This window comes from Solanum stenotomum, chromosome 4 (genome assembly GCF_019186545.1).
Source record: "Solanum stenotomum isolate F172 chromosome 4, ASM1918654v1, whole genome shotgun sequence".
Taxonomy (NCBI): Eukaryota; Viridiplantae; Streptophyta; class Magnoliopsida; order Solanales; family Solanaceae; genus Solanum; species Solanum stenotomum.
In genome coordinates, this window is record NC_064285.1 from 29,814,241 (window position 1) to 29,841,092 (window position 26,852).

A 26,852-nucleotide genomic window follows, 5' to 3' on the forward strand; every position below is an offset into this window, starting at 1 on the left:
GTACTTCATATATTCTGAACTCCATCATTTGAAATTGCATTTGTTTGTTTAATCTTAATAAGTTCTTTCGTCGCCTATTGGATAGGTGATAGGTCTTTGAATTGCATTCAATTTCAACTCACCATAGCGCACAAGAGAGATACAACGACATTTTCTAAATGTCGTATTATGATGTTTAAATGTCACAAATTTATTTACCGACATTTATTTTACATTTGGACCAAATGTTGTAAATTTTAGTGACGGGGATTTTTCCGACATTTAGGTAATTGTCGGAAAGAATTTGTGACATTTATTTTGTGACATTTAGGTAAATGATGAAAAGAATTTGCGTCATTTACTTTGCAACATATATGTAAATGTTGGTAAGATTATTGTGACATTTATTTTTTGACATTTATGTGAATGTTGATAAGAAATATATAACATTTATTTTTGACATTTAGGTGAATGTCAGTATGAGATATATGACATTTATTTTCAACATTTAGATAAATGTCAGTATGAGATATATGACATTTATTTTCGACATTTAAGTAAATGTCGGTGTGAGATATATATAACATTTATTTTTGACATTTACGTAAATGTCGATATGAGATATATGACATTTATTTTTTCGACATTTATGAAATGTCACTTAAAATTTTTTACATTTAGATTAAATGTTAGTAAAACAAATTTCAAGACAGTTACTTGTGACATTAATAAAATGTCACATTGAAATTTCCGTCACTTTAGTTAATGTCAACAAATGCTATTATTGAATGTCATAAAAATAGGTGACATTATTTTATATTTTGCTAAATGTCATATTAATAATCTAATGTCGCTACCAAGTTTCTTTAAACATCCCAGAAAAATCTATATACAGTCTTTTCTCAAGACACAAATACATACAAACAATCTGTGCATTCAAAACTATCTTCTTCATGATATGCAAGAAATATTATATAAAGCAAATATTTTCTAACATTATAATCAAAGAATAAAATAGCAATATAATAAGTTTTTTGTTTAAGTAAACAATGTCAAAACAAATTATCTATTCTATCTAAAGTAAAATTGAGATCTAACTAAATGTAATAATCTCAACATAAAACCAACCAATTACTCCTAATTCAAATGGAATTAAAATCTCCAGTAAATTTGCAATAAATCTTTATGAAATCATCAATCCAAAAGTCGAGCATGTTGAAGTCGATACTTGACCTCAATTTCTTTAAAAAATCTACACAAGAAATGCACATAAGAAAATTTACAACTATATAATAATAGAAATTAGATCCCCATTAACTAGAACAAATTGGGATATCAAAAATGACTAATTGATTTTTTCTAAAAACAATAATATTAACGAATTGATGCAAAAGCAGTAATTATATACATGAAATTTTCCTTCTTTTGAAAGAAACGAAAGATCTTGTAGTTTTTTTCAAACATACCCATTTCTTTTTATTTGTGCCAACTACGGTAGTTCCAGTCTTCTTGATCATGTTAGCCTGAGCAAAAACATTAAATTGATTATTTTGATACTCTACGAAATACAAAACTTAACATTTCATTGAATACATAAGTGTGCCAATTTTTCCAGAAGGAAAATAAAAAAAAAATGAAGATATATGATTGCTTCAACAAAACAAACATATGGTGCTGGAACAAAGATACAAACATCTTATAATGCAACTAACAATGTGATAGCATTAATATGCATTCACAGTGTATGTTGTTGTTTATTGTAAGAACTCATCTTACAATAAGCTAAAAATTCCAGCACACAGATTATATAGCAAACAATAAACAATATAAGACCTTGCCAGATTTACATTTTCAGTTAAATTAGTTCCTCTTCCAGATGGAAATGACCCTAAAGGCCAGTTCCCCCAACTCATGAATTAGTCACCATGCACAAATATATGTTCTTTTCTAGAATATAAAGGAGGAAGGGAGAAAGGGCAGTAGAAATTAAGAGATAATCACTTCATATATATTACTGAAATGTGAAGGAGTAGTCACAAGTTAAAGTAATAGCGTGAATCACAATCCCCTGCAATGAACTTTAACTCAATGGACAAGAACAAATAGAGAAAGAGGAAAAGTAGAAGCACAGAATCCACAAGCGTGTGTAATCTCTAGAACTAACCACCTCTTTCAGTCGCATGCAACAAGTTCATAAAACATCACTGATAGACTCAAGGTAGCATCATTACCAAGAAGAAGAGCCAAATCAGCAGGAAGAACAGTGGCAAACTCAAAAACAAGAAGAAGAATAAAAACAATACAAACAATGAGGTCCTAGTGAGAATTGAGCTCCATCGATGACTTTCTTAGATGCAACAGCAGCTTAGCTCTCTGGTAAACATGGATGAATCTTAGTGAGGAGAAAGTGTGCGGGCTAGGATTTCACTTTATTTTTCAAAAGAAAGCATCTGTGAGGTTTTTACTTCTATTTTAGGGTTAGGTCCTTGACTAACAACATATTTCAAACATACTCAGTCCGTGTCATTCTCAAGTAGCTATAGAGGAATGGCTTCATCAGCAAAGACACTAGCTCTTGACAAGCCTAACTCAACTGAAGATTGGACTGTTGTATTGCCTCGTCGTGGAAAATAGAAAAGAAATTCTCATAAAGTTATCATTCACGAACGGCAAAAACAAAAACAGCTGTGGACTCCAGCTATTATTGAGACCAATCCAGAGAGAGAATCTAAATTGATGCAAAAAATACAAATCTGCATCAGGAAACTCGAGAGCTCTTCCTTCTGGTTGACATTTTTGGATCAGTTACAAACCCTTAAAATATTTGATAGGTTTCTAAAAGTTGTGGGCTCAGAAGGAAAGATGCAGATGGTAATATATGGAATTGGTAGCATAGAATCATATGAGCCTCCTAGATTACAACTTAGTCTTGCAATCTTAATTAAAAGAATGTTTAGTTGGATTGGGGAGGTAGAGGTATTTGATCCACTGATCTCTCTGGCAGAATCTAGGGTGCTGACAGCTCTCGGTTATTCTGTCCTAACAGTCAATGAACAGGGTCGATGACAAGCTTTAAGACCTACGATTTCTTCATGCCACATTGTTATGCTGAACTATATGAGAATCTTCTAGAGGCAAATTGGAGGCATGATCTATTGAGTAATATGACACTGTTTGGAAACAGTTTTGAGGCGTATAAGCAACAGGTGTCAGAGTGCAAAAACCTTAGACTTGCTGATTCTAGGAAGCATATCCTAGCAATCAGACAGTTTGTAAAAGAGCTTCCCATTGATTCTAGGAAGCATATCATAGCAATCAGGCAGTTTGTAAAAGAGTGTTCCATTGATCCTTTTTCAGATGATCTATTTCGTGCCTTACATGGTTCAAGTTGTCATTTTTTCAAAATCGATCATCATTCATATTTATGTGATGCTAAACCATGAACTCTTGTTTTCTGGATTGTACTCTTCATTGGAACTAAATATCATTTTTTATTATGATTTAGGAAAATGTTCTCTCTTTAAAAAAAAAAATACAAACAATGAGGATAGACCTAAGACACCTCAAGAACAGATGGATCAGAACAATTCCCAGAAAAGTCACAGTCATACAGGTAAAAATATTATTACTCATAACTCTTATATTGATCTTGTTGAACCAGATCTGCCAAACAGTCCAAGCAAAGAACTTTATTACTCAAGATCTGCCAAACAGTCCAGGCAGTTCTTTATGTCTAGTAAAGCTGGTCATAATGCACCTGTATTTGATAAGTACCAGCAGAAAGCAAAGAACTTTATGTGTTCATGTCTTGCAAAGGATGACAGAAATATCCAAAAAACTCCTGGAGGTCTCATCTATAGGCAAAGATGGAACAATATGTATTTTGTTACTAGTGCTGCATTCCTTGCCACTACTTATTCTGACTATTTGGCCTCTGCTGGCAAATACCTCAAGTGTTCTTCTGGTTCTGTTTCTCCGAATGAGCTTCTCTCATTCTCTAAGTCTCAGGTAAAGATTTTAACTTTGATAGAGTGCTACAAGCCTATATTATGACGATTCATCATAAATTGAAGCATGGAACTAGCAATGTGTTCTTGGTGAACTAATCATCATGTTTGATGTTGTTCTAGGTGGACTACATTCTTGGTGACAACCCGAGAGCAACAAAATAGATAACTAGTATACGGATCAAGACTACAATGATCATTAGACCAGTAGACAATAATATGATAAATTAACACAGTTTATAATTTCACTATACCAACTGAAAAACAACAACAACAACAAGAACCAAAAGAAAAAGATGTTCACTTAGACTATTTATGTGTACATGACGCGCAATTAACAGTTTGTCAATTAATCCATATTAAACAAGAAAGAGAAATTAGTTGATCTTGTGATCATATAAATGTTAGGATTTACGCAATTAAAATAAAATTCAAAATTTTAATGAAATTTTCTCTAACATTTCTTGTGTGAACACCTGGACCAAGTGATGATGGTTGATGACAATCTTTAATTGGATTATTAGGAACCTATTGCAAAAGAGGAAGACTATTATAATTAAGAGAAACTAAGTTTTCATCTAAAAAAGTATTTTTTTTGTGAGCAACACAATTATTTCACCTGCTCTGATTTTAAATTTGCATCCATATTAATTCCCAAAGACTCTACATATTCTTGTATTCCTTCCTTCACTTTATCCGCTATAATTTCTTCCATATCCATTTTTGCTTCCGATAATTTTCTCTCCATCACTTTGTTATTCTCTTTTGCTTCCTCTTTCGCTTCTAACAACTTTTTATCCATTGCTTCCATCTCTTTTTTTGCTTCATACATCTTCTCTGTCATCTCAATTTTCATAGCTGAGGTAGCTTTTTGAACTTTCATCTCAACCCTTGTATCAAAATCTCTTTTTTCAGCCTGAGATCGTTTATATACGGGGCCATATACTAAGCTAGGAGACGCTCCTTTTCCTAGAGTTCGGACAATTCCATGAGTGTTTGATCCCATTACTTGGGAGTACACATCATTAGGAGCACTTCCAGGGACATTCAACTCAGGATACACCTCGCCAAGATCATCCATTTGTTTCTTTTTGAAAGTAAGGTAAAGTAATGAGAAGTTTTTTTAAAAATATTGTAATAGAAGAAAGTACCTATATATTTTTAAAGAGTGAGAGTTTACCATAACTTCACAAGCTATCTCATTTACTGGTTCTTTATTCGCTCTAATGTGAGTTTTTTTGAACACCTCAATACGAGTTGGCTTTAAACCATTATTCATCTTTGTCATATGTTTGAATAGTAAGAGATTGACATTAAATATTCATGATAAGTATTATTTAATATATAAATTATAGAAAATAAATAGTGATTACTTTGTACATTGTCTATAATTTGAGAATGACTTTTTCTCCCTGATGTGTGAGGCATAGTCAATTTTTTTCGACTTTCTTTGTTTCTCTCACTCTTTTCCTAGAAATTTGAACACAACAATATATAAGAGGGCATGCGCAATCTTGAATATATAAAAGAAATAGCCAAGAAAAAATATAAAAAAGTAGCATAGTTGAGTTTCACAAAGTGCAATCAATTTCTATACAATAACATTTTGTGCAGGTTGGCAAACTGGACATGTACAACAACATTATTTCTGCCATTTAGAAGAAAGGGACATATCAGAAAGAACTTCTAGTTGTTCTGCAATAAGAAGTATAATCAGGGAAAATATGACTTCAATAATTTATGACAACTTCTATGAAATTCTCATTTAGTAGAACAAATGCATAAATAGAAATCTAGCACATACCTTTGCTTCTTTTGAGCTCCAATAATGAACTAATGAACGCCACTGATCTTCTTCAACTCTATCTGGACAATGAGCTAAACACTCAATATCAGTGTTATATGGGTCATATCCAATGATTTTTGCTTCATGCTTTGATTCTTTCCATTTAGATCCAAATGACATCATCAGTATGCGTTTCATGTCATCAGTTGCGTCAGTATTTTCCTGTACATACATTTAATATACAACTCATTTATAAAATAAAATATAAAAACAAAAACATCTTAGTATATAGGTTTTGTGTATACTAAGAACCTTGATATGAGCCCATATTCTATCCTTGTACATACTAGGTACAAGCCTCCAATCTTTATGATTCAGTGGCGCTAAGATGCCATTTCGTGCTAGCACACCATGTTTTGAACTCAATCTAGTTCCTTCTGACCCAATAACTTGATCATGTTCATTCAATTCAATATGTAAATTTCCACCATCTTTCCCCATCCCGAGTGCATCATAGTGGGACCCCTAGTTCGCTTAGATTGCTCTTCACTCTCATTAGAATCTATAAATAATCAAAGATAAAAAGAGGCAAATTTATTATTTTTATAAACATTATCTAACTACATTATACTATGAAAGGAAGAATAAATATCATGAGATTTAATACCTAGAAGATTTTTGTATCATGTGATTCATCTCTTTCATTTTGTGGCCAATTTTGGGGCGATTGAGGCATTGACATACTTCAGATTTGTTGTTTTTGTTGCTCCGAAGAATCATATAAAAGCTCACCTTGACTAGAATTTCTCTGTCTTTTTCTTGCCATTTCAACGAAGTTCCTTAGCAGCTATGAATCCTGCCAAATTTAAAATAGTTTCTACTATATAAAAGTATAAAATAATATCTAACTATCATGTAAAATAATAAGATATATAAACATATGACATTTTAACAGCTGAATGAAGAGTAAAAACATCAAAGTCAATATTGTTCAAAAATGAATTGTACTGAAATAGTGATTATACTACTATAGTAACAAAATCTAAGATATGTTGTCATCTTCATCATATGCTTCATTACTTTCCAAAGTTTCTGGGTCAATTTCTAATCCTGGTATTCCTTCTCTAACCCATTCAATGTCTTCTTCAGTTTCAAATGTTGTGTCATCCAATTGTTGTTCAGGCCGCAGCTCCATATGTCCTTCCTTATGCTCAATTGTTGGTGTGTCATCACCTAAATCATAAAAACCTCTTGGCTTAAGTTTAACAACCATTCGCCACTCCTTTTCCATAGGATGATCGACATAAAACACTTGTTGAACTTGAGAAGCAAAGATGAATGGTTCATATGATAACTGATATCTTGTATAGAGTAGATGTTTAAAATTCACAAGAGTAAATCCATAATCATCTTTCTCAATAAGCCCCTTGCTATTGTTCACCCATTTACATTTAAACAATACAAACTTGAGATTCTTGGAATAATATAACTCAATTATGTCTGTGAGGATTCCATAAAAATAAACCTCTGCCAATATGGGATTTTTATCTTTTGTGCTTGCATAACTTTGAGTGATAGCCTTTAACATAATACCACTATTTTGAGTTTTTCTCTTAGCATCACGAGACTCTGTTAAGTATCTAACTCCATCACATATATAGCCGGTCATTCTTTTTGCTTGTATTAATGGGCCAGTAGCTAAAGTTTGAATATCCTCAAATATTTTTTCACCAGCCATATGCATCTTCTCGACCTAGCATTCAAAAATAAAGATGTCATCTAAAAGTTATAATTACCTATATAGTAATATATGAGCAAATATTTTAGCTAGTTGATACTTACATGATTTCTAAACCATAGTTGAAATCTTTCATTATGAATTCGATCCACATTATGTCTTGATAGACGAGGATTTTCCTTCTTGATTTCTTTTATGTGTTCACTACGGAAGTAAAACACATAACTATTTAATAAAAAATTGAAAGAAAATTATTTAATAATTAATTACTAAGTATAAATTATGATTTAATACTTACTCACGATATGAAGTCGTGGAGGTAGAATTAAATAAAATATATTTGTGGGCTTGAGCACGTGTAATGTCATCAAGCATAATCCTTTCTCTCTACTTGATCGACGACCCTCTTGGTCTGTCGTTTCATTAGATAAAACATCATTTCTTAAAGGTGGATTAGACTTAGTCTCGACGTCATCTAAATACCATGAGCAAAACGTCATTAATTCGTCTATCCAATGTCCCTCTGCAATCGCACCTTCTGGATAACGTCTATTCCTTACATAGTTTTTAAGACAAAGCAAGAACCTAAAATAGACAATTATTAGAATACAAATACAATTTCTTGTAAGTATGATAAAAAAAAATAACAAAATGATACCGTTCAATAAACCACATTGAGCGATATTGTGAAGGTCCACCCAACATTGCTTCTTCAGCTAAATGGATAAGTAGATGTTCCATGATATCAAAGAAAGATGGAGGAAATATTCTCTCCAAATGACATACAGTTATTGCAACTCGATCTTGGAGGTTTTCTAAGTCACCTATCTTCAGATCTTTTGAACAAATGCCCCTAAAGAAATTACCTAATTCAATCAATGGCTTAAGTACATTCACTGGCAGGAGATTCCACAAGGCAATAGGAAGGAGTTGTTGCATTAAAATAAGGCAGTCATGACTCTTCAACCCATGCATTGTGCGTTGCTTGAGATCAACACAACTTGAGATATTTGAAGCATATCCATCTGACACTTTCACATCTTTTAATACTTGTAAGAGGTTGTCTTTTTGTGTGTTACTCAATGTGAAACATGCAGGAGGAAGATAATATTTTCCATTAGCCTTTTTCTTAGGATGCAAAGCTTTTCGGATTCCCATCTCTTGTAAATCTAAACGGGAGTTTAAATTATCTTTTCTTTTTCCATCAATATTCAATAATGTCCAAAATATATTGTCAAAGAAATTCTTTTCAATATGCATCGTATCAAGATTATGACGAATCATATTGTCTTTCTAGTATTCCAACTCAAAAAATATGCTCTTTTTGTTCCATATATTTTGCACCAAATTATCAACATCATCCCATTTCCTTTTACGAGATTTGGCCAATAGATCTTTACCAAATTTATTTTTAATATTATTCAATTGCTTAAGAATCTCAATTCCCATCAACCGTTTAGGTGCTCCATCTAACTCCACAAGGCCATTGCATGCAACTTTATCTTTTCGAAACTTGTGTCCATGAGATAACCATCGCCTATGAGACATGAAACAATATTTTCGCCCATTTTTCAATCTTGTAGATTTAGTTTTGGTAAGACAACATGGACAACCATATCTAGTTTTCACACCATATCCTGATAAGTTACCTAACGCTGGAAAATCACTAATTGTCCAAAGTAATGTTGCACGCATTTGAAACATGTGATTGTTTGATGCGTCATAAGTGGCAACACCAACCCACAATTCTTTTAACTCATCAACTAAGGGTTGTAGATAGACATCAATATCATTACCTGATGCACGAGGACCATCAATAATAGTTGATAATATCATATATGGTTGTTTCATGCACAACCATGGTGGCAAATTATATGGAATCAAGATAACAGTCCATGTGCTATGTGAGATAGACATAGACTTAAATGGACTAAAGACATCTGAAGCCAATCCAAGTCTAATATTTCGAGAATCTCTAGCAAAATCTGTATGCGCTTCATCAAATTTCCTCCAAGCAATACTGTCTGCAGGATGTCGAATTACCCCATCTCTAGTGCGACCTTCAGCATGCCATCTCATTTGAGTAGATGTTTTAGCCGACATAAATAGTCTTTGAAGTCGTGGTATTAATGGAAAATATCTAAACACCTTTGATGGAATTTTTGATGTTTCTGAATTGGAATTAACTGCACCTTTGAATTGTTTGTATCTTGGAGCTTTGCAAAACTTACAAGATGTTCTATCTTCCGTCTCATTCCAATAAATCATGCAATCATCTGGACATGCATGTATCTTTTTATATTCAAGTCCTAAATCTTTGATAATCTTCTTTGAATCATAAAAGGACTTGGGCAATGTTTCACCTTCTGGAAGCACATCTTTTAACAACTCTAATAGCATGGAAAATGATTTGTTACTCCATCCATTGAGACACCTTAAGTGTAATAGACGAACAAGGAACGAAAGTAGTGAATACTTGCTTCCAGGATATAACTCACGTTCAACTTCTTTCAGTAAGCTAAAGAATTCTTCAGTCTTCTTATCAAAACCCATGTTATGTTGATTTGACCCATCAAATCCTTCTGCACTAGTGTCCATATCAACAAAATTAGATGTAGGAGGAATTCCAAATGCTTCATGTAACATGTCTTGCATCTCATCACCTTTATCTAACTGATTGACCAATTTTGATGAAAATAGCTCCTCACCGTGATAAATCCAACTAGTGTAACTAGTTAGAAATCCATCAACCACAATATGTTCAACAATCAAATCTTTTCGAACAAATTTCATATTACGACACTTTCGACATGGACACAATATTGCAAATGCATCTGGCCTATCTAATGATGCAAAATGAAGAAACTCTTTGGCTCCATTCTCATATAAAGGATCAAGCCTATTAATATATTTATCCAACTTATATCCATTAAGTATATAACCTATACATATAGCAAACAAGAATTATACCCTCATACTATTAAAGACTAATACCTCCATACTATTAAAGAAAACAACAAAACACATACTAACCTGCAAAGTCCACACAAAGAGTCCTGAAATTGATATCAATGTTCTTCCACTACGGTTGCTTTCTTTGTAATCTTCAAACTGCAAATCAATAGTTAAATTTCAACAAATCAATATAATGTATGAAGGCTAGTCATGTGAAATTATCAGTACTTGAGGTAATATACTCACCTCAAGTAAATCAAGTAGTAAAAGAGAAGAGGAAGAGAGACAAAAGGTGAATTTATGGTCGAATTTGGAGAAAATGAGACAAAGAAAGAGGCTTGGTGGGAAGTGATGAGTCATTGTGGTATTTTTGATGGAATGTGGGTGAAAGATGATGCTAACCCTATGTATGAACTTGGTTCTTGTCCTTTTATTGACGAGTCATTTGATTGTTATCAAAATGGAAGGCCTGATAATGGTTAGCAGAACTTTAGATGGCAGCCTAAGCACTGTAATATTCCTGGACCCTGCATATAGCATGAGTTGTGTACAAGTCTGTCCTCTTTTACTTTTATGCATTTCTAGGCTTAATTTTGGTAATGTTCTTTTTGTAAAACAGTATTACTTCACTTTTCAGGTTGAATGCCAAAGAAATGTTGGAGCTTTTGAGAGGAAAGCAATTAGTCTATGTCGGTGACTCTCTGAAAAGGATATGTGGGAATCAATGCATGGTTTGTCTGCTCAGAAATTCTGTTAAAGACAAGAATAGAGTTTTTGAGGTATCTGGAAGAGAGACTTTCTAGAAAGAGGGTGCTTATTCTTTTATATTAGCAATAAGTTTCATAATTTCACTTGTCTTCCGTTCCCACTAATGTCAAAATTATCCAACAAAATGTTGTTGCATCTTAGTAAACGGAGATGAAAGGACTGGTGGATGAGGAGAGAGTACGAGGTTAAGGATGTATCTGTTGTAGATGGTGCATCTGCATTGCTTGAAGCAAAGTTTTGGAAATTAACAATCTAACGGAACAATGAAGACAAAGGTAATTGTACATCATTACAGGTTCTTCTCCAAGACTTGTACATGATGCATCTAAATTGCTCGATAAAAGAAGTCAATTAGGCAAAGTGACCAAGCTGACTTAACAAATAAGACGTCTTGCATTATATGTCGGAATTAACTTGGTTCTTGTTGTTTCAATAATGACAAAGCTTTTAAAAACTGAAATGAAACAAATAATGTCATACCATAACTAGGTATCATTTTTCCTAAGTTTGTTAGGAGTACAATACTTACCTGCATTTATAGGTTTGTTGTTCATACAATAAACTGTTCATATGACTGGCAAACTCAAAAAAAGAAGAATAACAAAAACAATACAAACAATGAGGAGAGACCTAAGACACCTCAAGAACAAATAGATCAGGCAGATTCCCAGAAAAATCAGAGTCATACAGGTAAAACTATTATTACTCACAACTCTTGTATTGATCTTGTTGAACAAATCAGTCCAATAGTGCAAGTACAGTAATAATAATCCTTTTTTGGGCTATACCATAGTCTCCCGATCCTATGACTGCCTAAAAATCATAATCATGTCGTGTAAGACCTAATAAGGATGATCAACTAAGAACTGAACAACAAAATATGAGTCGACTGACAGGAAAAATAATTCAACATCACATATAGATTCAAGGTAGCATCATTTCCAAGAAGAAGAGCCCAATCAGCAGGAAGAACAGTGTCAAACTCAAAAAAAGAAGAATAACAAAAACAATACAAACAGGGGTCCTAATGTAGTCGATTCAAGTAAAGAAATTGATATTCATCAATTAAAGTAACATTAGCAAATAGACTAATCAATTTAATCAATTCCCTCAAATCAATAGCAGGCATAAACACACTTAGTAAATACAGAAAAAAATACTTTCATAAAATCACAAATCGTCACAATTGTTTGAATACCTGGGAATCAAAATATTTGTAGGATGAGATGAATCCAGTAAAACCTACAAGAAAATATAAATTAAGAACTAAATTGTGAAACCTTGAAACTTCACATGGTTCTGAAAATCAATATTTTTGTCAATTAGTTAACAGAACTTAACCCCAAAATCCTACTAGTGACTATGTGATCAAAGGTTTGTTTCAGTAAGATCATGAGTTTGTACGAAATAAAAACCTTAGGATTACCTGTGGATGGAGATGGCTACCATAAATTTATTTGCTTGAGCGATGTGTTGAGGGCATGAGGCGATATACAAATAACTCTAGACTTAAGCAGGAGTAGGGTTTTTTTTAGAGGGAAAAGTTAATCGCATGAAAAACTAGAGGGAAAAGTTAATAAATTTTCTTTTACTTTAATAAACTTAAAATGAAAGTTTTATTTTTAAGCTAAATAAGATGAAAGTTTTATTTTTAAACTAAATAAGATGAAAGTTTTATTTTTAAGCATAAATAAGATGAATGTTTTATTTTTAAGATAAATAAGATGAACATTTTATTTTTAAGCTAAATAAGATGAAATTTTAATTTTTAAAACATACGACACAATCATGAAAATGCACACACAATAATATTTAAGCTAAATAAGATGGAAATTTTATTTTTAAGAATGAATAACTAATGCTTGCAAAGAAACTGTAAAAAAAATAAAATTAATTAGGGTGAGGGTATTTTGTAAACAAACAACTTATCCACAAAAATTATACAATGAATATTAGTTTGAATATGACAAACCAAACAAGCAATAAAAACTAATCCCAGCATAACTTATCCCAACGTAACTTATCCAGTATAACTTATCCCAGCATGACTAATCCAGCATAACTAGTATTCAAACCAAACGACTCCTAAAAGATATCTTTTAGTGGCTATAGTATAGATGCCGCTAATATTCGTCCAATAAAATGATTTTCATACAGATGGAGATAAGGAAGTTTAGGAAGATTAGCAAGCTCCTTAGATATTTCACCTTTCAAATTATTAAAACTTTATAGCTAAGGAGTGTTAAATTCTACATCCCCCAATAAATCGACGTAGCAGTAGATACCATTGCAGTTCATAAGACATCTGTAAATCGCAATATGGGATGATGGAAAAAGAGGAAACTCAACTCCAACAACACCAAGACACTCTACTGCAAACACCAAGACACCAAGACAAATGAAAACAAGTTGTTGTTAGTGACAGACCTCAGCAACATCTCAGATGACTTAGCTTTTATTTTTTAAAATGACATCTTTGGAGCTATTAACCATGATAATATTCAGTCATTGTTACATCTTGTACTTCTATTACAAAACAAAACTTCAACAGAGCAAATATTAAAAAAGTTGAATCCAAAAAAGAGAACAATGACAAGCATAAAATCGAAGAGACCACGCAAGATTCAGGTATGACTGTTGAAACTTTTTCTGATAATCAGAGTTTGCTTCAGCAAAAAGAGATGCATATGGATATGAACTGCAAAAAAGATCTAGAGGCCTTAACTAGTAAAATAGAAGAGGGCTGGAAACATGTGAAAAAGAAGAAAAGAAAAAGGAAAACAATGAGGAGACTAACCAGGTGAAACAACAACTAAACAAGATGAAGGAAAAAAAAAACATTTGGACGTTAACAGTAGCAAACATGAGAACAACAACATGTTCAATCACCTTGCTGTACAGGAGATGATGGACTTAAACATTGAGAATAATGATGTGAACGAGGACAAGGATCACGAGCAATAAAACGAACAAAACACATTGTTTCCTAACAAAAGTACAAGATGGGACAAAGACCGGCAAAGCTATGTTATCAACTCTTTCAAGCATTTACATCACTAGATTATAGCAGATTGCAGCAGCTATATAAACACATGTCATTATTTGCAGATTTTACAAGTCAGGCTCGTACATTTGACAAGCACCATGGAATTAATTAATGGATAGAATAATGTGGGAGATCATTGACACTGACTGGACCAAAAACAATTCATTCTACTATTAAAATCGGAATACCAACAAGAAGGATCTTCTGTGAAAATTCAAACTAATTATCGTTCAGGAAAATGGATAGGTACCATACGAAAAGAAAAAACCAGAAACCAGTAACTGACAAACTTGATTGATATTCCTCTATTATATATGACAAACACTAGGGAAAATTATAAATTGACTAAACAAAAAATGAAATCAATAAGCTTAAGACTCGTCCTACTCTTCAAAATCTGTATCAGCATAGCATATAGGCGGAGGCATGCACTATAACAATCATTCATCCCGTTTTACCAGCAAAACTATACGAATGTTTCAGATAACCCCCCCCCCCAAACCTTGAGGTCTGTGAATGTTGTCACTACCCAACTATTTTCAGAAAAATATAGATGACGTAGTCATATCATTACATGTTCTACTGACCAAAAGAACTTGTTTCTAAAATGCACCTGTAATGTCCTCCTTCAACTTGTTTCAGATAACTAGTTAGGATTAGGAGTTTCAAAATTTCCTATATAGCTACATTACAAAATAACTACAGCCTATTCCTTGGTAAATGTTCCTACTTTGAAACCATCAGCATGGGCAAGTCAACATCATATATCTACAACAAGCTCTGAATCTATTGTGTGTGTCTAACCCACACATCACGTGTTGCGCTCTTTTCACAATTTTCACTAGACTAAATCCCTGGAGCTTCAGGAAGTTTGACTTGTTGATCAGACCTTAGATAATAATTCATCTAAAAGCAGCTATAGAATTAAAAAAGAGGCATCAACATGCTTTCCCAAAGAAAAAAAATGCCAACACGACAAAGCATGCTACATCAAACTTCTCCATTTATGTTCTATTATTAACATTATGAAGGGCAAGGTATAGTAACATGCTTTCCTAGTTGAGTTAGGATTCATGACACACAACTATGATTCTCAATCCGTTGATGATTCAAGTGATATAATTTCTATTGAAGCCACTAATTTGAACAAAGTTAAATCACAACTGTCTAATCTCCAATTGAATTCTCTGGAATCTGGATGTTAAACTATAGTACAATTTATTTTACTCCATCAAAAAATGTTGCAAATTTCAGACCATACTTCAGGCTTTTGACAGAAATACTCGGAGTAAGCTAATTTAGTTCATTTTTTGGCAAATACCAGCATAGACAACCAATCCATGAAAAGTACAATAAAGTTTGCCTAATTCTACCACAAAATACACGAAAAGGGTAGACTAATGCAGTTGATTATTTAGCAAATTTGATAATTTCAAATTTTTCATCCACAAAAAGAAGAATCAAATTAACCTAATTCTACCTCCATTCATCTATACAAATAACAAACAAATAAACTTACCTAGTGAACACAATCAGAAATTTGTACAAAACTTTTTGATCTATGAAGATTGACATTAGGAAATCCAAAAAAGTGAGAGAAGTGAATTTTTTTTTACCTTAAAATGGATATTCTGATTACGAATCTAGTGAGCTAGCTAATGCATGCAAAGTTGTAGAAATGACTGAGAAATGGCGGAGGAATGACAGAGTGACCGTCGCCGCCATCGGCAGTTCACCAGTGTTATCGGCGCAGTTCACCATCGCCGCCACCGGCAAACCCAGTGACATTCTGAACTTGTTCCTGGTGGAACCTCCTCATCCTCGTTTCGACATCCCGACGGTGTTGTTCTTCACGATCGCAAAAAATCTGAAGGCTATAGAGAGATGATGGAAGTGAAAGAAGAAGATATGTGTGTGAAATGAATCCTCATTTTGGGAATTTTCCTCAAAAATAGTTTTTTGTTTTTGTAGATAAAGCGCTATTTAGCTTAACAAATACCATAGATATAATCATGTTTTTATTTATATAAAAAAAATAGCTAAAGGTTATAGAAAGTATATACCAATTAAAATAATGAAAATAGAATTACTGAACTGAACAGAATTTTTTGGTATTTTCATATTTGGGATGGTATTCGGAAGTAAAGTTTTAGAATTACGATATTTGGGTTTGGATGAGACACTAGTATTCAATATTTTTCGAATACAAAATTATTTACTTTATGAATGTCATATATCAACAGGTTCATAACTCATTAGTACAAAAAAGAAAGTTAAATACTACATAAGCACCTCAAATATATGTCTTTTAGTTGTATCAATTTTAATTTTTTTGATGTCTTCTTACTTGTTTATCTTTTATTAGTATACGTGCCCGCGCGATGCGCGGATGACAACAAAAGGGAAAAAAATACATTATACAATAAGCACGAACGACTTTATAAAACTAAAGAGTACTTCTAAAGTAATATTGCTACAAAAAGTTAAATATAACATAAATAGTTAAACAATAACACTATGAAATATTCAAAAGTCTAATTTGGTTTAAGACAAATATACTAATTAAGTTAAAATGTTAGCATATTTTACTCATAATTTGATGTCTTCATTACTTTGGATGAATAGCAAGTATATTAAAAAATAGTTACGCTAAATATGGAAAACCACTCATCACAACAACAATAACCTACAATGCTTAAATCTCATACACAAAGCTTTATATTTAAATAAGAAATGTCTATAATAACTTAACAAAAAATTTATATCCAACTTGAAATTATTTTTACATAGTTCAACTTCATCTATATATCTACCAATATTGTTGAGTAAATTCAATTTATACATTGCTCTCATCCATGTCCTCTTATTCATTTGAGTTCACTGTCTATCTACTCAAGTGTATAATAAAGAAATGAACATGATTATTATACAAGTGACTTAATTTATCCATGAGTCTGAATAAGAGGGACGCAAGAAAGACTAAAATTTGAGAATTCATATTACGTAAAAAAATAATAGCACTATAGGATAGAACAATTATATGAATCATCATGAATCAATAGTAAAGGTAGCACATAAATTACCAGACTTATTTTAATAATTGAAATCCATATTAAACTACTCAGTCATATATTACATATGCCTTCTTAGACTTATGATCTCTATACCCTTTGACACTACATCCTTGCATATTGAAGAGCCAACAAAGCTGCTACCTCCAATTCTATGACTACAATCTGTCCAAACAAAGAAAAATAAAAATAGATTAAAGAGGAGTCAAACATGAAACAAAATAAATAAAATACAAAAACAAACATGATATATAAAACAAAAATCAAACACGGAAGAAAACATGATCCTCCGCCATAAAATTCTTCAAAATTTTTCCATTTCTTTATCGTCAGTTTCTTCTTTCTTTTCCTTCAATCATAATCAAGCAATTTCACACAATTGAGAGCGATGGCATATATACACACAACATACTACACTATACTTCCTCTAAATATGCTTTTATGATCTTTGTAAGTGTAATCAGATTTTTGTTTTACACATGTTTGGAATTGGAGTCATATTTAGAAGAGTTGATTTAAGAAGATGTGGATGATGTAGTTATTTTCCAAAGATGTGGATTATGATGTTTAGATGTTTTTTAGGGATAAGGTTAGTTATTGTTTGAAATTCAAATTTTAAATTAATTATTTAAAATCTTATCATGGATAATTTAAGTTTTTTTCTTAAAGGACGTGGCTTCTTTGTCTTTTTTTTAATCCAGATTTAAATTGTTTTCTTTCTATTATTGAATAAAAATAAGCCATATTATCTTGATATAATTTAATAATCTTTTTTTAAAAGGGAAAAAACTACCCTATTTCCCCTATGAAAATCCACAGTTTTAAATTTTTTTTATTTTTTTGACAATAAGTTTTAATTATTATTTTTTATTAGTAATTTAATTGTTTTTTATTTTATTTTGAATTGAAAGTTTCCTCTTTTGATTATAGGCATGTTATCCGGATAGATTTAATAAAAATAATACTACCCATTTCCCCTACGAAAACCCACAGTTTTTATTTTATTTTTTTATTGACAATCAGTTTTTAAATTTTTATTTTTATTACATTATTTATTTCTTATTTTTTATTAGTAATTTAATTGTTTTTTATTTTATTTTGAATCAAAAGTTTCCTCTTTCTACTATAGGCATGTTATCCGGATAGATTTAATAAAAATAATATTACCCATTCACCCTACGAAAACCAACAGTTTTTTTTTTATTGACAATCAGTTTTAAAATTTTTATTTTTATTAGATTATTTATTTATTATTTCTTTTGGATTGAAAGTATTTTCTTTATTTTATTAAATTGGGCATGTTATCTGGATAGAATTTAGTGAATTTAAAAAATAAAAACTACCCCAATTCCCTTACACAATCAACCGTTTCTCTTTTTGGTTATTTAACTTTTAAATATATATTTTTAAATAAAGAATAAAAACAGTTTTTAGTTACCTGAAACTAATTTTTAAAATTGTTTTAAAATAATATATATTTAATTATTCTAATTTTATATTAATTATTTAAAAATATGATTTTTGTGGTGCTGACACGTAGGTGTTTTTTCCTCTCCTATTATATATAGATAGATTATATCGGGCATCCACATAGAAAAATAGAAATAATTTGAGTGATAATATTAACAATTAGCAACAAATTATTTATTACCGAATACTATAACAAATCGAAGGTTGATTTACCAAATACCTAACCGAAATTTAAAATTTTTATATTTGGTATCTACTTTTAACTACCAATTTCGAGTTACTGAATATATCCGAAATTTGGAAATCTCGAACATCAACCCTAACACTAATTATACAATAGGTTGCCAAAAGTTAGGATTGGCAAAATTAAACTCATTCGCCCAATCCGTTTAAGTTTGGATAGGTTATTGATCCGCTTATTTATTAGGTTAACTCATTTCAATCCATTAAAATTTAGGTGATATGTAACAAATATTGAATCAACCGAAATCTTGTTAAAATATTCTTAAAGAACTTTTTTAAAAATTTGATATGTTTTATATTGCCATTATAAAGAAAAATAATAATTTTATTAGGTACTAAAATATTGTAAAAAGAACAATAAAATAAGTAAAACATAGTAAAAATTGGGTTCTATAATTGGGACTCACCTGTACAACCTTAATTATTTGTTGTTTTTATGATAAATATATTTTTCTATTAAAAATTTACATTTTATAAATACAATTTTTTATTTATGATTATATAATAAGTTGACGTAATTATTATGTTTATTTATATTTTGATTTCTCTTAAAATGTTCACTTCACTACTAAATTACATATTTTTCATTAAATTGTTTATTACTCACTTAATAATTATATTTTATCTATAATTAAAATGTGGATAACTTTAATAATAAATTTTCTTTTACTGTAATAAACTTAAAATGAAAGTTTTATTTTTAAGCTAAATAAGATGAAAGTTTTATTTATAAACTAAATAAGATGAAAGTTTTATTTTTAAACTAAATAAGATGAAAGTTTTATTTTTAAGCATAAATAAGATGAAAATCTTATTTTTAAGCTAAATAAGATGAACATTTTATTTTTAAGCTAAATAAGATGAAAGTTTAATTTTTAACTTATATAAGATGAAAGTTTAATTTTTAAAACATCTAGCACAATCATGAAAATGCACACACAAAAATATTTAAGCTAAATAAGATGCAAATGTTATTTTTAAGAATGAATAACTAATGCTTGGAAAGAAAATGTAAAAAAAAAAATAGTTTAAATAGGGTGAGGGTATTTTGTAAACAAACAGCTTATCCTCAAAAATTATACAATGAATATTAGTTTGGTATTCACGTAAAAAAATATGTAATACAACATAAACAACTACTATAGAGAGTATTTTTGTAGAAGATAAAAGTTTGGTGTCATCCCAAATAATNATTTTTAAGCATAAATAAGATGAAAATCTTATTTTTAAGCTAAATAAGATGAACAAACACTATTTACCAAAAATATTTACCAAATAATGACAAATTGTATGAACAAACACTATTTGCTAAATTCTTCCCTAAATATTACTTGGGAAATCTATGGCCAAATTTTCCCCCAAATATTTACAAGTGTGCCCTATAAATACTCATTAAAAAATAAGCTAAAATAACGAGTTCCCTCCAATAACTTTTTAACCGAATTTCAGAAAATAAGAGTACTACCATTTTTTTTGCTAAAATAATAAGCTCCCCCCATATTTTCTATTTCCCCCAATTTCTAAGAAAACAAGTGCCCTAAATTTCATTCAAAGGTTTCTTCTCAATCAGTTTAGCTAAGTCGCTTATTCTCAGTTCTCCATTCTTATGCGTTTATCTGATTTATGACTTGGAAGTTTCATCCATGGTAACCTTAAGTCTCCTTGTTTGGTGGAAAAAAGTGTTGGGACTCTTGATGTTTTTGGAAAATGGAGATAAAACAAGGTTTCTTCTCAGCCTTTGAGGAAGAGGTGGTGCGGGCTATCGTCAGGTAGGTCAGGAGCGATGAGTCCGCCAAGAAGTGGGTCACCCATCACTACTTTGCTTCAGAGGAAGAACATCGACTTCATTGACTCTGTTTCAGGTAGGGTTTCGATATTTCTCACAAATTTGGGCAATTTCTGAAAGTTTTTCTCATTCACAACCTTTTGTGATAATATGTGCGAAAGAGGAGTTGTTCTTTGTGTGAATTTCTTTGGGGAATTCAAATATCGAGTTAAATTTCTTCAAATTTTTTGATATATTTGGATAAATTTATATATGATTTTTTCAGTAATTTCTGTTTAGACTTGTTTCTATATTTGTAGATTTGAAACTTAAATTAAGAAGCAATAGTTTTAATCTTAGGTCTACTCGTTTTATGTAGTGTAATAGAGTTTGTATTTTCCTTCTTATGAACCTTCATGTAGGAGCTTTGTCACTTTGTCTTTCAATGGCTTGATAATTTCTTCTTTTTCGTGTTTTCGGAGTAATTAGTATGATTTGTTTGATATGAGGAAATATCAGTAAGGAATTTAAATTATTGTTACACATGTGCAATCATATCTATAAACATGTTTGCTACCCATGCGAGGATTTCAATTGAGTATATAGTTTGAAGGGGTGTTGATTGATTATAACAGGTTATTTATCTGATGATTCGAAGGAATTCAAGGTTTGTTTCTGAACTATAACTATGATTTGTCATGCTGCTTGAAGTTCTGATACAATTCACAATTTTGAATTCTTGAGCTGACTTCTTGTCATTGTTGTTATGCAATCTGAATCCAAACGTGAATTTTGCAAAGGAATGTTGTTTCTTTATTAATTCTAGATGGATCTAATTAAGAAGTTGTTGTCATAAAACTGTATTGTGTTGCTGCTATAACTAAGTATTGATATGAATATTTTAGATTGCAAGTTCCTTTTTTAAGTGAATTTCTGAGTGTGAAAACAAATAGTGGTACTGAGATTAACTAGAAAGGTTTCGAAGTCCAGTTTCAGTTTGTGTTGTAACTGTTCATTATCTATTTCATGACCATTTCCCTGCAATAGGTTGTGAATAGCTTTGGTTCAGCATAATTTTATGTCTTTATCTAGTTTTTATTAAAATTTTGCATTGTTATTAGCCTGATTTTCTTCTGTCGTGTTATTTCATGAACTTGATTGAGATTTATAAAGAGACATAACACTTCAATATTTAGGACTCCTACCATTTGGGACACCATCTTTGCTCATGTTGATATGTTCTTTTCAATTCTTGTGGTTGTAATGTCAAAATGTTTGAAAGACTTAGAAAAGTTCTCATCCAAAATACTAGCAAGGAAATGACATCTTACTTATCATATTGGTTCAATTGAAAAACCATATTTAGATAAAAGTCTGTTTCAAGACGTTCAACACCTTGTTTAAAGAGGTGCACATGACTCGGTCCACATGGTTGATACAAGATACACAGATCAGGGATGAGCTGAACATTTCCATATCCGAAAAGTTTATTCCTATTTATAGATCTTTTCTTGGACGGTTTAGGAGCCATATAGAAAGTAGAAGGCATCCAGAAAACTATATCAAGTAAACAGTGGAGGACCTAGAGAATGTTGTCTTAGTTTTCTTTGAGGGGAATGCAACATCACAACACTTGAGAAGATCTAAGTGAAAGAATATTAGTTTCAACAGTTAGTACTCTAGGACATTTTTTGAATTTTTTTCATCGAGTTATTCAGGGACTGAGGTTATGGCATTCTAGTGTTTCTCGAGTTTCTGCTTTCAATTTCAGTATTCAGGGTAATGAGCTGCTGAAAATATTAGGAAAATCAACTCTATCTATCAAGAAGGGTCAGTGCCTCATGCCTCTGAATGCTCTGCCCTGTAAGCATGTTGTGGTATTTCTAATTATTTAACCTTATCAAAAAAAAAATTGGTGGGTGCTTTGTGAAGTATTAACTTAGAAAACTTTTACTAACAACCCGACTTTTGTGGACTATAAAGTCACTTGAATAGTTTGTGTTTTCTTCTTTTCATTTTCGTGGTTCTGCTTTTCTTTTTTTTTAAAGTAGGTTATATGACTGTGAGATGGCAGCTGGACATTCTGGCTCATTTTATCTTATTGGAGAGAATATATTCTCCACTTCTCCTTAGCTTTCCACATTTTGAAATGCCAAACTTAGATGTTTAAAGAACATCATCTCCATGCATCTATGCTTATATGGTGATTTTGAATAGAATTTATTCTAAGAAGTTATCTGTCTCTTACTTTTTGTTTCTGTACATTCTATTATCTCATGATTTCTCTGTATGTTAGATACTTCTCCAATACGAAAGGCATATGACACAAAACGGAGAGCTTGAACTTCCTATTGCTCCTCCTCCTGGTTTTTCGGGTGTTGACAATGAGGTAATGAGGTTCTTACATTGTTGTTATGTGATGTATCTTCACATTTGTTGGATATTGTATACCTTTTAATTGATGTATGGGGAAGCCTATACCCTAAGTAGTTAGAATCATTGACGTATTTCGACTTCGATCAAGTTCTCAAAGTTGATCATGGATCCTTCTTTAGTTGACTTTGACAGGAATTAGTATGGCCTTAGTTTGGGATAAGGGCCACTAGGGAAAGACTTTATCAACAACATGAATGATAAAAATCCAGCCTATCTTGGTAGCACCAGCTTGCCCTATGGTGATGGGACAGTCATATATTAAAGACCTTGACGGAAGTGGGGTTGGACTAGAAATGATAATGGTATGCTATATCAGTATAATACTAGTATGTCCCTCTTGAATGAGGTTACTTGTAGAGGGAGTTGGTGGGTGCACACCTCATTTTTGTCTCTTTGCAGTTCAGTGCTCCCGCTGGTCACATTGCTGTCAAAGACCTCAATCTCCCACTCTCAGCCTCTAGTGAAGTGTCTGAAGGGTTGTCTGATTGGACCATCATATTTTACATGTACAATAAAAAAAAATTGAATGAAACAAAACCAAATTTTATCTAGAAGAAAGCTTTTGATGAACTTTACTGTTTTGATTTGATTATTTACTGAAGTTGGGCATTTAGTTTTAATAAGAATTAGTTTTTGGAGTTAGTCTTTACTTCATCTAAATGTTGAATCAACTAATTTAGCCTTGTAGTATATATATATATATGAACTATTTAAAGCAATTATCCATAAGTCCTCTTTTTGCTGACTTTCATTCTTGGCATAAACAACAGTAAAGTAGGCTGAGAAGGGACTAGTTGTGTCTGAAATTTTACAGTGGACGAATTGCTCATGAATAATCAATACATGTACTTGTATATGACCTTTCCATAGTAACAAGACTCTACTATTATAAGTCATAGGATAGTTTAGACAATGCTTCCAATCAGGTACTATCTTCTCCAAAATATTCCCAGCTTTGTGAACTTTTACTCTAGTTTCAACAACTCTCATAACATCTACCTTATTCTTCTTCAGAAAAAGTCTCAGCTCTTTCTGATTTAAGGGATGGTCAAGCCCTCTTATGTTCCATGTTTAGATGATCATTGAGGGTTGTCATTTCCCCCAGGATCTCCAGCTTCCCGGAGAACATTATAACTATTTGTGATTTGTACTCTTGCCTGCACTTGCATCGAATTAGGAGTAATACCTTGTCCTGAGCATGCAGGATCAGAGTTATCCCCTTTCCCTTCCTCCCTATCTGGTTTGCTAGCAACTGGCCTCGTCTGTACAATATTCGCCCTAGCCTTCCAATCGTATCTTGGTTGTGGAGATTTTTGTCTTTTGTTTCTGCGTTTCTTCTTCTTAACTTCTTGAAATTGAGGTTCTTTTTGCTTTTCACCAGCTTGCTTTCCCTCAACCCTAGTCCAACATGCTTTAGCACAATGCCCAAATTTCATACATTCACTGCAAAACTTCGGACGTCAATCATATTCCACTACCTGCTGGAAGGATCATATTGCCGTCACCATTTCTATGGAATCGAACAGAGGTTGTGATACCTCTATTTCAACAAGAACTGTGGCATACGAAATTCTAGCCATTGTAGCAGTAAAGCTATCAGTGTAGAGAGGTTTCCCTATTGCACTCGCAACCTTGCTCAAAACTTCACTAGACCAATACCCTACCGGAAGCCCTGGAAAAGTAATCCACAAGGTATAGTAGTGATATAATCAGGATTGAATTCAAAATCTATATCCCAGTTCTGCAGCACAAAGGGTTTGTTGAAATATGTATAACGACCATCTTGCATTACTTTTTCTCGTTCTTCAACAGTGTCGAATCTGAAAAGAAAGTATCCCTCATTATGTAACAAGATCTAGGGGTTTTTCATGTACTTATAACTGTGCACCATGAAATTTTCCATTGTTTTCATACATGGGGTATCGGCCATAACATACCCAATTAGGGTTTACTTCCAGTAATCTACTTGTTCTATTAAGTCTTCTTGCTTAATACTCACATAATTTTTTGCTTCATTAGAGATGGGTGGTACATAAGATAACACTTTACCTTGCTTCACCTCCCTATTTCCCATATAAGCCAGCTTCTCCAGCGGTGTCGGCTGAGTTGAGGAGTCCTCTTCCGAAAATTATAGTCTTCGAGCTGCTTGGTATGAACCAGTTTCATATGGCTCCACTTGAACTGACAAGAATCGGATTCATCTCCTTCGTCCTCTTCTTTAATAGTTTGAAATCTAGCTTGGAGGAAGCTTCAAAATTTTAGAGGTCTTAATCTACATTCCGGTGTGACTAATTTTGTCTCCGACCTAAATTCCTTACCAGATCTTGCCTGACTTTTCATCGTGAAATTGTTGATGGGCATTTTGTTTTGATAAGAATTAGGTTATGGAGTTAGTCTTTACTTCATCTAAATGTCGAATCAACTAATGTAGCCTTGAAGTATATGTATGTATATATATACAAAAATGAACTTTTTAAAGTAATTGTGAAGGGAAATGGTTACCAAATTTCTGCATCAGGAAGGCCAGTAAGAGATTCAACTGCTTGTTGTAGGCTAGGCTGGTAGGAGCAACACCTTCTTGGTTATGGTGAGGTTGCTGATCCAATTGTAAAGGTTTGCTGCTAAATCCTTGTTGAGGTCTTTGGGTGTTGATTTTCTTAAGTTTGATCCTGTCTATTGCCACATACAAGTAATTTTGGTGTTTTTCATCTTTTATAGGACAGGAGTGCCAATAATACGCCAAAGCGTGCAAAGAACCTCAAAAATACTGGTAAGATTGTTCGTTAATTCCTTGCCAACTTGACTTCTTCATATATCTCTATCATTGAATTGTTTTCTCCTCACCATTTCCCAATATGAAGTCTGGCACTCTCCAAAACTTTTCTTTTGTGGCTGTTAGTTAACACTGTAACTATATCAGGATCATCATCCAAGAACTTTATTTTTTGTTTTAACTCAAACTCTATCAAAAAGGAATAGTGACCGTAGTAGAACTTCTTGTTGTATTCAGGTTCTAATAAGCACCTGGGACAAAATGAAGTGGAGCACCCAATGAAAGCTGCAGAAACTGAAACATCTAAGCAGTAAGTCGTACTTTATCTTGATCCATTCTTCTAATGTTTTTATCTCTGATCAAGTCAATCTTAAGTTATTTTGATGAAATCTAGAATGTTTCATTACAAATTCTAGTGGTAATGGAACTGCATTTGAATTTGCATTTGTTTGTTTAATCTTAATAAGTTCTCTCGTCGCCTGTCGGATTGGTCTTTGAATTGCATTCAATTTTAACTCATGTTAATATGTTAACTTTAGCTCTAATGCTCTCTAATAGTCTGTTAGTCTTGTTAGACTTACATGTTGATAGAAAATATAGAGAATTTCTAGTGCTAGAGAAACTAAAAACTTTATAATATTGGATTCTGGACGTTGCATAGGGCCAGGGTAAATCTCGCTCCAGTGTAATATCCAACAAACCAATCATGAGAGGTAAATCGCACTAGCAAGCCCCATGACGAGTTCAACTTAGAAAGTTTGCTGGGAGTTTCGAACTAGAGACCCCCATTTGTGAGATCCCCTGCTCAACTAACT

General features: G+C 32.1%; 1 protein-coding gene, 1 long non-coding RNA gene and 2 pseudogenes across 2 annotated transcripts; 2 read left to right on the forward strand and 2 right to left on the reverse strand.

Moving 5' to 3' along the window:
- Positions 1-2,505: 2,505 nt before the first annotated feature.
- Positions 2,506-3,422, forward strand: LOC125863246 (protein SENSITIVITY TO RED LIGHT REDUCED 1-like; annotated as a pseudogene).
- Positions 3,423-3,552: 130 nt separating this feature from the next.
- LOC125861424 (endoglucanase 6-like) lies at positions 3,553-4,151 on the forward strand. The gene is made up of 2 exons (XM_049541328.1): positions 3,553-3,987; positions 4,110-4,151. Exons 1-2 carry the CDS (start codon positions 3,553-3,555, stop codon positions 4,149-4,151), a joined length of 477 nt encoding a protein of 158 aa, XP_049397285.1.
- A 445-nt stretch (positions 4,152-4,596) lies between these two features.
- LOC125861425 (uncharacterized) lies at positions 4,597-16,067 on the reverse strand (annotated as a pseudogene).
- On the reverse strand, positions 9,917-12,740 carry LOC125863247 (uncharacterized). The gene is made up of 3 exons (XR_007446117.1): positions 12,660-12,740; positions 12,432-12,475; positions 9,917-10,621 (listed from the first exon to the last, which is right to left on the reverse strand). It is a non-coding gene; the product is annotated as an uncharacterized LOC125863247 (long non-coding RNA).
- Positions 16,068-26,852: the final 10,785 nt, after the last annotated feature.